The sequence below is a fragment of the Mycteria americana genome, chromosome 8, assembly GCF_035582795.1.
Source record: "Mycteria americana isolate JAX WOST 10 ecotype Jacksonville Zoo and Gardens chromosome 8, USCA_MyAme_1.0, whole genome shotgun sequence".
Classification (NCBI taxonomy): Eukaryota; Metazoa; Chordata; class Aves; order Ciconiiformes; family Ciconiidae; genus Mycteria; species Mycteria americana.
Genome location: NC_134372.1, coordinates 7,953,588 through 7,968,419, shown reverse-complemented (window position 1 = coordinate 7,968,419; position 14,832 = coordinate 7,953,588). Strand labels below are relative to the sequence as shown.

The window sequence follows — 14,832 nt, the reverse complement described above, 5'->3', positions numbered from 1 at the left end:
GCCATGCTCAGCATTAATATCCTTCCCCCCACACACCCCAGCTATTTATAAACTAAGCCACATTGCAATCTGCCAGTTCATAAATCAGTAGCGCAGACTTTTGCAAAATTTAACATGTGACCCAGCACAACAGCCATCCAAAATGAACTCTGCCAGGGGGACCCCAGGCAACTCTCCCCAGAGCAATGGCTAGACAGGTAATTCCTCTTTTATAAAAAGGTCAGTGCAACAACAGGGTTCTATGCGCGCTAAAACGAGTGGCCGCACTCCTCCTGTGCAACAGAAGCTCGCTAGGAAAGGCATTCACATCATCTTCAGCTCAGTCTTCCAGGCAGGGGCTCAGCCTGTTCAGTGCAGCTCAGCGCGAGGGGAAGGGTTAGCCAAGGCCAGCCGACATCCCAGGGTGCAGCTCCAGTGGTGCGGTAGCAAATAACTAGAAACACCTCGGTTATTCTTCCTGCTACAGGTTAGGCTACTTAGAAAGATACTGAAGCCCAGCACGTGGTCAGGAAATATCACCCCCCACGCAGCTCTGCCAGCTCTTCTCAGCCCTGACGTACTGCACTGTCTCCTTTCTTGGTTACCCACAGCCTGCCAAAGCACCCGAGCTGCTCCCAGTCCCCACCACAGCCTCCTCCACCTTGACTAGAGTTTTTAAGAAAGGTGCCCATTCTCCTTCAAAGGGCCAAACAGCCAGGGAAAAAAAACAACAAACCACCCCAAAGCAGACACACGAACATCTTCAGGGACCAGCATCCTTTCTCTCAACCTACTTTGAAGTAGAGATCCCCCCCAAACCTCCCTCATTCAATAATCCAGTCTACCAGAGCTCTCCTAAGACAGTAAATCTCAAAACCTCGAAAGACAGAGAGGAACAAGCTTTCTGAAGCAGCGCAGCCAACCCTCATGCCTCCTGCCCCATCTTCATGGCTCTTCCCACCTCCCTCCTGCAGCCACTTTGTCTCTGTGAGGATCGTTCGCCTGTAAAGCAGGCAGGCAGAGCACCAGGCAGGCAGAGCGAGCACCAGGCAGGGTGCAGGCAGCTGTTAGGGATCCACACCAAGTACAAACTTTCTCCACCACTTTCTCCTTAACCCTTTCTGGCATCTCATGCCTTCTGATGGCCTCAGCCTTACTCTCACCTCGGGCTTCATCCTAACCCGGACAGCATTGGTCCAGCCACAGCCCCGGTGCATCTCCTCACAAGGAGTGGCAGTCTTTTAGTATCAGAAAAATGGGAAGGGAAACATAACCAGGAGAAGGGGGGCTGTGTTTCAGCAACAAATACGCCTAAGAATTAAATCGCCGTCCCCAGAAGGCTACTAAAAGCAATTTGGTCAGTGTTAAGAACAGGCCAAAGAGTGTCTGAACGCCTGCATCCCACAGCCGAAGCCAGTTCACGTCAGTGCAAACAAAAGCCACCAGCCCCAAACTCCTGGTGTGCTGAAACCTTCTGTGTGCAGCTGTCCCCGACCTTGCTGCCCGCCCTGGGCTTCTCTGCAGCCGACACGGGTTCCTGGCCCACGGGTGACTTTGCAAAACCTTCTGAAATGCCGTCTTCGGTGGAGCTATGGGGTTAGAGACGAAGGCGGCCGCAATGATCCTGCCGTGCAAGGTTACCGAGAGGGGCCGGGGTCCTCCCTGCCCAGGGAGGCCGGGCGGCGTCTGCCCCGCCGCTGCCCTTGTGTACGGGAAGGGGCAGGCCCGGCTCCCCGGGGGGCTGGGGCCAGTGGGGGGCCGGCGCCGGTGTGGGGCCGCCGGACTCCCCGCGGCCCTGGGGGCGCTGTGCGGGGCCGGCGCTCAGGGCCCGGCCTCGGCCCGGAGGAGCCGGGCGCGGCCCGCCCCTTCCTCCACGCCGAGACCTGGGAGCCGCCGCGCCGCGCTCCGCCATGCCGGTGGGTGCCGGGCCCGGGGGGGGGGGGGGGCGGGCGCGGGCGGCCCATCGCGGCCCTCGGCCGGCCCCGCACAGCGCTGGAGCCCGGGCCCGGCTGGGTCGGGCATCGGGGCAGGCCGGGGGCCGTGTGGGGCCGGGAGCGGCCTGTGTGGGGCCGAGGGGGCCGGTGTGGGGCCGGGGGACGTGGCGGGGCAGGGCCCCGCGCCAGCGGAGACGGCGGGGCGGGGAGGGCGCTGCCTGGCCGCGGCACCGGGGGGAGCCGGCGGGGCTCCCCCGGCCACCGGGGCTTGGGCGCACAGGGCGGCCCCGGGGGGGCCCTGCGCTGGGACCCCTGCTGCCCCATCCCGCTCCCTCCTGCCCGCACACCGGCCCCCAGAGCACGCAGGGCATTTGTAAAGTAAACATCAAGAAAATGCTAATTACTCTGGAAAATCCTAATGGGAAGGGCCGTTCCGAGCTCCTTTCCCGGGTGAATTGCGCCCGTGAGGGTTTTAGTCTCTCCGTGACGGGGGGGGGGGGGGGGGGGGCAAAGGGCGGTTTTGAATGGAAAGAAATATGGGCTGGGGGTAACAAATAAAAAACAGTTTTACTTTTCTTTTTTAAGGAAAGTAAAAAGCATGTGCAAGAAAAGGAAATTAGGATCCGTCTGGTGCCAAAGGTTGAACGCCATGATTAGTGTTACAGGCAAGCACATTTATGTTGACCCAGTAGCTCTCAGAAGTAGTGAAGATAACACTGGGGCCCTGGTGGAGTGAAGGGATGAAAAACCAGCACTAATGTTCCTTAACTTTCAGTTTTGTTAATATTTTTATGAGTTTTTTATGTTGGGGACCAGAGGCCTTGTAGACACAAGAAGAATAGGATGGGCAAGCACCGAAAACCTTGCAGACTAAGTCAGGACAGTGGGTAGCCGGAGGCAGGAGACTTGCTTCTCCTGGGCTCCCCAGGGCAAGTGGAGTGAGTCCAGCAGAGGCCCACAGAGATGGCAACCTGCACTGACCCTGAAAGTGGCCCTGCTCTGAGTAGGAGCCAGACAGTCTCCAGAGGCTCCTACGGTTATGCTGTGAGGGGACAGCACAAGGACACCATAGGGAGTTGTACCAAGAGCTCTCAGTTTTGCTGAGGATCCCTTAGTGGCATGTGTGGACCTCTTGGTTGGGGAGGATTTGAACCCATCTCCCCAAGGAAAAAGGCAAGTGTGGAGGACAAGCGTTCGTGGTGTGCTGCCAGCTGCATCCTCCCTGACCCCCCCATTCGCCTCTTTTCAGAAACACGAGTTCTTTGTGGACATGACCTGTGAAGGCTGCTCCAATGCGGTCACCCGTGTCCTGCACAGGCTGGGAGGTGAGTCAGTGCTGGGCGTGTGACAGCCAGCTCGCCGGAGCAACGCCAGCTCTGGGCCAGGATGTCAGTGCCCTGGGATCCTCCTTCTTGCAAGGGTAGCGCTGTGGGTGAAAGCTGAAAGCAGCTGATGGGAAACCTCTGCTCCCCTCTCTGCTCTGAGCCTGCTGCTTAGTCAGTAATGAGTTGCTGATTGTTCGCAGGACTTGTGACCCTTGGAGAAACATCAAGGGAGGGAAGAGCTGCCGTGGCTGCAGGTGGCTCTGAATCACTAAGGCCTCATCCCGAACCCTCTGGGAACCACACTGGTAGACCCCTGCTCAGGCTGCCAGAAGGAAGGGAGGTGGATGTCCTGCCAGGTGTTGTTCCCAAGGAGGCCTGGGGTATCTGTGGTGCTTCCCTAGATGTGTCATCAGCAGTCACAGAGAAGAGCTGCTGAGCAGAGCATTTGGTGGTTGCCTGCACAGCCTGTTTTTAATGCTGCCTGGAAAATTACAACCCATGCCTCCTTTGTGCTGGGATTACCAAGAAAGAAGGATCTGACCCAGACTCACCAGTTGTGAGGACCTGTCATCCTGCTCCCCTGTCCTCACCTAGGGGGAACAGCTTTCAGTCACCAAGGCAAAGGCCTTGCAACTTCTTCCAGACCCTGTTACCAGGCTGCGGTGATCCCGCTTCCTCTGTGTGTGGTTGTCAGCACCTCCATCACTCTTTAACATGCTGACCAATATGAGCCTCATGATGACGTGGCAGAGCTTTCAAAGCTGATACATACCTACAAGTTCTGTGAAAATATGTGGCTGGATAGAGACTTCATTGTCCAGTTCCTTTCACTGGGCTGAGAGTTTCCTCTTACTAGCCACTGGGAAATCCACATGGGAAAGTGTCTTTTCCCTCCCTCCTGCTTACAACTGTTAGCTAGTACAGCCACTGAGGAAACCTGTCCTAACCCCGTCCTAACCCCTACGCTAACTCCCTCGTTAGTGCCTATCCATGCTAAACCACAGCACAAGCTGAGCTGGTTGGAGATTATAGTGGTTGGTTTAAACTCAGCTCATTCTGGTTATTGCATGAGTGATTGTGTTGATCCAAGGTGGGGTGGGCAGATTAAAGCAGTTGAGAAACTGTGGTTCCCAATGCAGATCTATAGGAGATCTGGCTTCCTTTGTACCATTGTTGGCAGGACACCAGTTTGGTTTTGCTGGCTGCTGGTGGTATCAGGGTTTGCTGGCAGGAGGCACACATACATTTGACTGATGGCCTTGGGAGCACAAATGTGTGAAGGGGAGTTTTCCCCGTGCTCACGCCATTTGGCTGCTTCTAGCTGTGCAAAATTTTTTTCCTTTCCTCATAGGTGTCCAGTTTGATATTGACCTGCCCAACAAGAAGGTGTGCATCGACTCGGAGCACAACGTTGACACCCTATTGGAAACCCTAAAGAAGACTGGAAAGAACGCTTCCTACCTTGGGGAGAAGTCCGCACAGTAGCTTTGCCTGGTGAGGTATATATAGCCTTGCCTAGGTATATATCACTTGTATGAAATGCTGAAGAGAAAGATAGGAGCTTTTTCCACCTCTCCCAGTAAAACAGGCTGCTTCCTGGGAAGCACAAAATAGGAAAGACCTGCAGGTCCAGCTTCAGCAAACCCCTCATATCGGAGAAGCAGCTGGACCACATACAGCCAGCACCATTTCTGCATGGGACCCCTTAGCTATTCTGGAAAGCCCATGTGATCCCAACCATGGCTGTAGCGGAGAGGTAGAACACAGCCTCTGTGTCATTCCCAGGTGAACCTAGAGTTTGCCAGAGCATATCATGCATGAAGACAAATCCCAAAGACATTCACCAGCTGACCAGAGAGAGTGGTGGCCCTCAACAATACCAGGGAGGGGGGTGGGACACAAAGACCCCTGTGGGTACGTGATGCAGGGGATTGGTTGTTAGCACAAGGACCTCCAATATCTAATTCTGTTGATATCGCTGTTAATCCTCCACTAAACTCGAGGATGAACAAACAGCAGCACCCTGCTACCCTCATGGACTTAAAATGTTGGGTTTCAGAATAGCTCCTGGTGCACACAGCCCCTGGCCAACTGGACGTGTATCCCAAAGACAACCTGATTGTTGCAGCCTGTCGATTTTCCTAGAGTCCCAGCACTATGAGGACATGTACAAAACTCTTTCCTGACTGTGAAATGTTTTTGCAGACAGGGTTCATTTTCAGTGGAAAAGAATGAAGTGGGAGGAGAGGGCTGCCCACTCACTGCATGTACTGTTCTTTAGTGTCCAGGATTATTATATTGCATCTCTTAAGAACTTGTTTCTGCCAGTGGAGTTTTCTAATCCAATGACATTGTTTTAAAATGGTCTAGTTTGATCATCACAAATACCCAGCACAGATGCACTGAAACCAGTTCATGCTGATTTAATTCCCAGTCAGTAAATTAAATCAGGGATTTACACCAGCAGGAATTAAACTGATACAAGAAAGAGTTAAGCTGATGCTGATGTGGGGGGGGAATAGATCTGCATTGTTTTAATTGACTGGCTTAGCAGAGCAGATTTAAAATCTGCAATTGGTATCATTTTGAGCAAGCTCTCAATACTTCTTAGAAATTGTTTAAAATCATAGCTTTAATCAAATAAAGTTGCTATTTAAAACAGAGAGAGAAACATGCTGTGAATTGATTAGTGCCTCAAATAGTTTTCAGCTCATAGTATTGACTGCAAGAGCTGTTTTCAACTTGCAGGGACTTGTGGACTATGTCTCAAATGCCTGCAAAAGTTAACCATTACAGCAAAGCCAGTCTCAAATAACGTGGATGTGTCCCTTTTTTCCCTGGCCCTGTGTTCTCACCACTCTCCTTATATGACATCGAGGCAGCTAGGGAGTCAGTTCAGCTGGCCGACCTGGCAGAACGTTTCTCTTGATGCTTTTGTTTTCCTGTTGGATTTTAACTGAAGCTATTTGACTTACCCAAGGATCATAAGAGCCACAACAAAGGAGACGGGTGGCTGGACTGCCCTTGCTAGTAGTTTGCTGCTAGAACACTAAATTTAAGTTTTACAGTGCATTTCCCTCCATAGGGAATATTTTTAGGGGTTCATCTATAAAAGGAGGGAGGGAGGGAAGTTGCAAATCACTGGCATAGAGCTCAGGTGGATGGCTTTCCTTTGGCTTGTAACCAGCAGAGGGCATCTTTGTATAACGTTATCTCCTCTGTGCCTTGGTGGTTTTTTTCCTTTCCTTTATTTATTTATTTATTTATTTATTTTGCAGGAATTCAAACATGACTTCAGCAAAAAGATGGCTTAACTGTTTGTGTATCTCCCAACTTGCTCTGTCATTTGACCTTTACTACCCTGCCAGATGTTGGAAAGCAGAGGGCTGGCAGGAGGAGACAGCTGCGTCTTGGGCTTTAAAAGTGGAGAAATCTAGAGGAGGAGATTATATGCTGTTTCTAGTCCCACAGTAAATCAAGGCGCTGCTTCTATCTTTCAGTGCATGTCTGTGTGTCTTGTGTGTCTTTGTACTGCTTTAAGTGGTTTTCTGTAAAAGAGATGGCTCTTAGGGGTGGGAAACTACCCATTACATGCAAGACAGGTCTCCCAGGAAATTGCACCTATCTTTAGAAGTTCACTGCAGCCTCTGCCTGAGGGATATGTCTCAGGAGAACTGAGCTGAATGTCACTTAGATTCAGGGAATCTGTGTCTTGGCAGATATCTTTCCATCATAGAACAGACAAACTTTAAATTTGGGATGCAAGTGCTGGGAAGAAGGGACTCTTGCAGCCCCTGTAAGTCAAGGATAACCAAGTGTCCTTTTGAGCTAGATGGGGCCACGAGGCACTGGACCCCAGCAACATGATAGAGCTCAAAGGCCAACCAAATTGCAAGTAGGAGCAGGGAACACGGACTCAGCCTAGGTTTAGTACAGTGCTTCTTAGGGCACTGCATGACTATATAAATGTGAGGAGTCATTCCAGATCCTGGGCCCAGCTCAAGACACCTGGATCAGTCCCTTCCCCTGGCAAGTATTCCTCTTGCCCCCTTCCCTGTCCACCTACAAAATTTCAACAAAATACGTAATAGCATCATGGGGCCCTGATGCTGGGCAGGATCCCCGGGTGCTGCATGCACCCACAGACACAGTAAGAGAATGACCGTGCTGAAGGGAAATGCAGAAGGGATGGAGGAAGGAGAGGGGTGTGGGAATCTCTCCAAGGTCTCTTATTTCTCAGCCCAGTGACCAGTGTTACAGGCTATACTGTTGATTTGCCCAGCTCCCATCCATTTAATTCAGGTTTTCAGCCCAGTGAAAAGATTGCATGTGTCCATCCCAGTCTGCTGTCTCTTGTTTCACTGGGGGGATGTCTCCCATGCCTACCAGTCACGTGTGCCTTGTTCCACAGAGAGGAAAACCAACTAAAGTTTGAAGGAAAAGGTTACTCTCTATTTAAGAGATTTTTCATACTCGTACATTGAGATTACTTTTGACATAGTTGCAGTTTATTCTTTCCTAGAGGGGTTTAGTACTTCCAAGTCCTTTACCATTGCTCTAAAGCACAATTAATTGCTGTAGATGCACTTGCAGGGGCTGGAAATGCTTCAAGGAATGTGTTGCAGACACTTTTTATTACTTTTTAATTTAAGGGAAGCTAAAGGATAAAAGTCTAACATCACTGTATTATTTTCTGGCATTAAAATCTCCCAGTGGCAGGAAGTTTCCAGAGCCAAGGCCCAGAACTGCAACCTATTTCTGCTTTGTGCCAGTGCACTCAGATGCACGGCGTGACACCTCCGGCGTCCCAGGTTAGCGAGTGAATCCCTTTCCTTAGCCCCCGCCTTGTTGGTCTGAGCTGGTGTTTGCCAATGTTAGTTGTTATTTATTGCTTTCAGCTTCCTCCCAGGCACGGCCAGTGCATCCACCAGCAGCTGGTTGCCCAGTGGCTCTGCTCTGGTGGCAGTGGGCTGGGGGAGGACGTGTGCTGTCGATTTGGTGTGGAGCTGGATGGCACGCAGTGGCACAGCTGGCCTCGGAGCCAGCAGTCCTTGTGGCACTTGCTCTCTGCCAAACTGGCAGGTGGGACTGGCAATGTGCCCACAGAGGATAACTCCCAGTCTGTCTCCCTGTAAACCAGGCTGCTCATCCTTGATGTCTGAGCTGCAGCTTATGCTATCCACACTCTCCTGGCTGCTCTGCTCTGCTCCCCTCTCCCTGCTCTGCTGAACCATGTGTTTTGGTTAAAGCCTGCTTATCTCTGAGCCAGACAAGGAAAGGTTTCTACCCACAACCGGCCAGGAGGTTCAAGTAGGTACCTGAAGTTTCAGCACCCATCTGCAGGACTGCAGTCTCCCAGGCCTTCCCTCCGTCATTCAGCGCAGGTGGAGGGGCTGGACGCTGCTTTAAGCTCCTGACTGCTGCAAAAAGGACGTTGCAGCTTTGGGTGGAAATTGGCTGCAGTGGCGAGCTGTGGTCACCCTGAGCTGGCTGCAGAGTGTGGTGGGAATACACGCTGCCCAGAGGGGAGAGGAGCAACCCTTCACAAAACCACCGGAGCAGTGATGTCTGGGCTGGGGGCTCTTCCCCTCCTGCTTCCTGCCGTGGGCTTTAAGAAATGCCTCTAACTGTCCCTCGCAGCAGGCAATTGTTACGCTAGGCTGCTGTGCTTTACCCTGCCATTAGTGTCATTTACAGCCCCTATAATTTCCGTGCGTGCACAGCATGGCAGGGGCTGGCCACAGCCGCTTCCCTGAGATGTCCCTGCCACTTGCTTTCCGATGGAGACTGTGTGTGTGCTGGGTTTGTGGGCTTTCATACCTGATGGCTCGTGGCATTTGATGTCGTGCTCCTCACTCAGTGTCCCCGAGCAGAGGGGTGACAAGTCTGCATAAGCCACCTCTCTCTGGTGCCATACCCTGAGGATGCTGATGGGAGTGAGCAGTTGGGAAAGCACCAAGGGCTCCTGTGAGCCCTGCTTCAGCCTTCCTTCAGTGGCCCCAGTGCTCAGACCCTCCCGTCGCATCCCTCTTCCTTTCCCCCAGCCCTGTGGAGAAGGGAAGGGAGCTGCTAGGGTTTCTTCTCCAGCCGAGAGGAGGGAAGTGCTCTGATGGTCGCTAACCCCAGCACTCCAGGCACATTTAGTGAAAATACCAAAGAACTGGGACAACTCCTATTAGAGCAGGGCTAGAGGATGATGCCCAAGCTGCTGCTTGTTTTCTCCACCAAAAGCCCAGCAGGACAGCATCGCGTGTGCTCCCCCATCAACCTTGCAGGCTTATCGGGGGAACAGGGCGTTTCAACCGGACCAGGCAATCTGCAGAACGCTCTCTTTCTGCCTGCTTTCCTTTCCTCCGGATAAGATAAGGTGTTTGGGGAAGATGACCTGCTAGTCCTGCCTCCAGGACAGCGAGCACAGGAGGCTCTGCACCAGCAGTCCCGAAGCAGTGGCTCTGCAGGAGGACAGGGTGCCTCCCAAAAGGCCACCTCTCCCACGAACGCGCAGCCAGAGCTGAGTAATGACACCCTGTGACAGTCCTTGCTTTGGCGTGTGGTCTGCATTTGGGCTGATTACAGCTGGGCTAGGGAAGTTAAGGAAGAATGGTCAAGTCTGAACAGAGCAGCAGACCTGCAGGGTGGCTGTCTGAGACGCTTATGGAAAAGCTTTGGGAGAAAAACCAACTCCTTCATAGAATCTAAAAGGATAAGACAGTCAGTACCTAAGCAGAGTCTCTTTGCTCCACCACTACCCAACTTCAAGATCTTCAAAGTCTTCATTCATCAGGTTGGCCTGAAGTTGGGCCCCAGGTTGCACGTCATGGAGAGAGAGACCCCAACAAGCCTGCACAGATAATGAGGTCACAGTAATTTCCACAGGAAACAATATGCCACACACTGAGGCTGTAAGGCCATTTTCAGACAAGGAAATGCTCAGTTTGCAATGCAAACAGGAAAGGGTGGCACTTGGAAAAGGAGCTTTCCTGTACCACAGACACCCTGGCTCTGCAGAACATCCCAGTGACCTGCTAGAAGAGGGATGTGTCAGGCCTGCCAGCTGCAGGACGAGCGGCTGGTGAGGTGCAATTCAGTGCATTGCCACCCATGAAGATGTCCTCCCAGCAGCAGGAGTTCACAGAATCATAGAATCACAGAATCATAGAATGCTTTGGATTGGAAGGAACCTTTACAGGCCATCTAGTCCAACCCCCCTGCAAGAGCAGGGACATCTTCAACTAGATCAGGTTGCTCAGAGCCCCATCCAACCTGACCTTGAATGTTTCCAGGGATGGGGCCTCCGCTACCTCTCTGGGCAACCTGTGCCAGTGCCTCACCACCCTCATTGTAAAAAATTTCTTTCTTAAATCCAGTCTAAATCTGCCCTCCCTTAGTTTAAAACCATTGCTCCTTGTGCTGTCACAACAGGCCTTCCCAAAAAGTCTGTCCCCATCTTTCCTATAGGCCCCCTTTAAGTACTGGAAGGCTGCAATAAGGTCTCCCCGGAGCCTTCTCTTCTCCAGGCTGAACAACCCCAGCTCTCTCAGCCTGTCCTCGTAGGAGAGGTGCTCCAGCCCTCGCATCATTTTCGTGGCCCTCCTCTGGACTCGCTCCAACAGCTCCATGTCCTTCTTGTGCTGAGGGCTCCAGAGCTGGACGCAGCACTGCAGGTGGGGTCTCACCAGAGTGGAGTAGAGGGGCAGAATCCCCTCCCTCGACCTGCTGGCCACGCTTCTTTTGATGCATCCCAGGGTACGGTTGGCCTTCTGGGCTGCGAGCGCACATTGTTGGCTCATGTCCAGCTTTTCGTCCATCAGTACCCCCAAGTCCTTTTCCGCGGGGCTGCTCTCGATCACATCATCCCCCAGCCTGTATTGAAACCGAGGATTGCCCCGACCCAGGTGTAGGACCCTGCACTTGGCCTTGTTGAACTTCATGAGGTTCACACAGGCCCACTTCTCCAGCTTATCCAGGTCCCTCTGGATGACATCCTGTCCTTCTGGCGTGTCAACTGCACCACTTAGCTTGGTGTCATCTGCAAACTTACTGAGGGTGCACTCAATCTCACTGTCAATGTCATTGATGAAGATATTGAACAGCACTGGTCCCTGTATGGACCCCTGAGGGACACCACTTGTCACTGATCTCCATCTGGACATTGAGCCATTGACTGCTACCCTCTGGATGCGACCATCCAACCAATTCCTTATCCACTGAACAGTCCACCCATCAAATCCGTATCTCTCCAATTTAGAGAGAAGGATGTTGTGTGGGACAGTGTCAAAGGCTTTACAGAAGTCCAGATAGATGACGTGCATTGCTTTTCCCTTGTCCACTGATGTGGTAACTCCATCGTAGAAAGCCACTAGGTTGGTCAGGCAGGACTTGGTAAAGCCATGTGGGCTGTCTCGAATCACCTCCCCGTCCTCCATGTGCTCTAGCATAGCTTCTAGGAGGATTGCTTCCATGATCTTCCCAGGCACAGAGGTGAGGCTGACAGGTCGGTAGTTCCCAGGGTCCTCCTTTCTACCCTTTTTAAAGATGGGCACAATGTTTCCCTTCTTCCAGTCCCCAGGGACTTCACCCGACTGCCATGACTTTTCAAATATCATGGAGAGTGGCTTGGCAGCTACATCAGCCAATTCCCTCAGGACTCTGGCATGCATCTCATCAAGTCCCATAGACTTATATATGTTCAGGTTCCTCAGGTGGTCACGAACCTGATCTTCCCTTACAGTGGGGTGGGCTTTACCCCCCTGGTCCCCAACATGTTGTCCATTGACTCGGGAGGGGTGAGGAGAGCGGTTGCCAGAGAAGACAAGCAAAAAATTCGTTGAGTACCTCAGCCTTCTCCTCGTCTGTTGATACTAGGTCACCATTCTGGTTCACTTCTGGTTTCTTCATGAGGTTCTCAGCCCAGCTCCAGCTGAACTGTGAGTTGTGAACTGCCTTTAACTGCAGCACCAGTAAGAACTGGCCAAACCCGGAGGGACGGGCTTTAAAAGTTCTTTTGTTTCCCCTGCCTCAAAATCATCTTTGCTTTTCCCCCCTGCGGTGCTTCCAACAGAAGGCATTTGCTTTTCTCACCCACCTCATTGTGTTTGCAGCACTGCCCTTCTTGTAGTGCTGCTGTGGTTCTGGGTGTCATTTTTCACCCAGTGTTACCTTCCCCCACCTTTTAAACCAAAATCTGATTTCAGTGGAAAAGTCTACAGCCTCCAAAGCCCCATCCTTTATCCACAAAAGAAAAAGCTGCCTTGGTTATCCCAGAGCCGCCTTAAGCACCACTGGCTTTTCGGCACTTTCTAATTACCAGATGACAGGCAGTGGATGATTTTAGTCAAAGGAGCAGTTGTACTCAGTTGAACCACCCAGTAAATGAGAGAATTTCCAAAATAGCACCGCGGGCTGCAGAAGGCAGACAAGGGATGGGAGATCTCCCTCGGAGCCTGCAAACGGTGATCCCTGATGGCTTGGAGAGGTAAATTGCTGTGAAATTTCAGGGTGGGAAAGAAAGGTTCAGTTTACAACAATCTCAGGAATTCCACAGGCGTGTCATGTCTGGGTGTTAAGACTGTTACACAGGGGATTCATTACCAAAAGATGGGGATTTTCTAGTCTTATTCTGCTTTTAAGTGTTTGCTGTAAGAAACAACCCACCTTAGGCTTCTACCTTCGCTCGCCTGCCTGCTCCCAGCCCAGGCATGGCAGTAGCAGACCTGGGAGGTGGATGAGCACCATGACTGATGTTTGACTTGCAGGTAGAATCATACCCCCATGCTTTTGGGGTCAACATCTGCAACGTTGCCCTGACCAGCTGCTCTTTGAGCTAGAGCTGTGCAGCTGGACCTAGAGGTCCCCATTGCACTGAGCTGGGTGTCTGTAGTCACGAGCATCACGCTAAGTGGTCATACATCTCTGCTGATGGAGGCCAAGCATGATGAAACAGGCAGATAACATGGTCCTTGGAGGGATTCAAGCTGCCAAACTGGCTGGAAAGAGCTTGGCGGTCTCTCTGAACTAAATGTGCTGGTCTTGCATCTTTTCAGTAAGGTCTACAAAGACCCAGTCTTCCTTGTCATGAGGCCACAGCCAGGCTGAGGCCACTCTGTAATGGGTGATGCACTGTGTTGTTCCAAAACTCGGGGTTCATTTACCCAGTATGCAAAATGCCAATATACACACAGAGCAGAGGTATTTTATTGCATATTTGCACAGATATGGGTGTCTGTCCCAAGACAGCACACCAAGCTTTCAAATTAACAGTTATTTATACACAAAGCATTAACATATTCAACTTCCTAATACATCTGCAGTATTCTTCTATTAAATGATTGGTTAAAATCTCTTCGCCCAGCATGTAAATTAGTACGTATGCTTAGTTGTTCTTCTTCAACTTCATCATCTGAGTCAGTGATATAATTGGGGTAGGTGGTCCGTGAGTCGGTGGTCGTGATCTCCCCCTGCCAAAATTACCTTCCCCTAGTTTCCTACCTTTTTGGCAGATCTAAGCGGTTCTTCATGTTTTACCAACTAGGCTAGTGATACCTCAGTTAAACTTCTGCTTTCGACAGCCACATCCTGCTTATTAGACAAGGGCACATTGTCTAAGTTCCTATGGAGGTAGGGTAGGGCTCTACAATGGATTTCTATAGCAGCATCAGCATTATGTGAATTGTATACTTACATTTGATTATTACAACACTGAGCTGACCTGATGCTTGCTGCACTGACGTACAGAGCAACACCAAAGGCCCTTGCTGGTTCCCACTCCCCTGTCGATACACGCAGATTCCCTCTGTGACCATCACAGGCAGCTTTCCACATTGCAGCTTCCAAAACAGCAAAACGCATGGGGACCTGACAGACTCCCCCTCCAAGACTGTGGTAGTGTAAATAGATGAAAAAAAAACAAAAACAAAACAAACAAAAACCAGGCTTAATTAAGGACTTCAAGAGCAGGAAATGTGCACGTGTGCTAGCCAGAGCACAAATATTTTCTTTCGGAGTTGCTTTCTCCAAGGGTTCAGCAAGGTGACCAAGGCTGGGTTACAGAGCGAGGGTAGCAAACAGTTCCCAACCCCTCCGGAAGGCAGTGGCCACAGGGCCCTGCTGTTCTGCATCCTTCCCTGGTGCTCCAGCCTTTGGCTTTAGCCTCCCACAGTATATACTGAAGCTATTCAACCATTTCGCTAAAAGCAGATGGGGAGGGAGAGAAAACAAAGTCAACCGAGAGGGAGAAAGGCAGCTCTTGTGCTGCCTCTGTTTGCAAAAGACAGCCCAAGCCCCTTGCGGACTAAGGTTTAATTTATTGGACTCCAGAGAGCTGAGGTTCACAGCCCCACAGCTGCTGCAGGCGGTGGCATTTTGGGGCAGCGATAGGGAGCAGGTAGGGACCCAGCTCTCATGGGTGAGGAACTCCCTCAGAGGGGCCGTGGGACACACAGGCATGAATGCAAGGTCCCCGGCTCTTCTGCGGAGAACAGATCTGCTCTGTGACTGTTCTGCTACATGGACCTGTCCCAGGTCACCTGGAAGGGACAAGGGAAACTGGTCTGTGTAGGCAGGAGCCTTCAGCCTGGCCCTTCCTGCTATTGTCC

General features: G+C 51.6%; 1 protein-coding gene across 3 annotated transcripts; it reads left to right on the top strand.

The window, feature by feature from the left end:
• Positions 1–1,759: 1,759 nt before the first annotated feature.
• On the top strand, positions 1,760–6,730 carry ATOX1 (antioxidant 1 copper chaperone). Of its 3 annotated transcripts, none has more exons than XM_075509924.1 (4): positions 1,760–1,895; positions 3,163–3,238; positions 4,590–4,732; positions 6,517–6,730. In XM_075509924.1, exons 1-3 carry the CDS (start codon positions 1,890–1,892, stop codon positions 4,721–4,723), a joined length of 216 nt encoding a protein of 71 aa, XP_075366039.1. In that variant the 5' UTR covers positions 1,760–1,889; the 3' UTR covers positions 4,724–4,732; positions 6,517–6,730. The 3 variants fall into 3 exon arrangements, with proteins under 3 accessions (XP_075366039.1, XP_075366040.1, XP_075366041.1); XM_075509925.1 differs by having other exon boundaries at positions 4,590–4,737; XM_075509926.1 differs by having other exon boundaries at positions 4,590–4,757.
• The last annotated feature ends 8,102 nt before the right edge of the window (positions 6,731–14,832 follow it).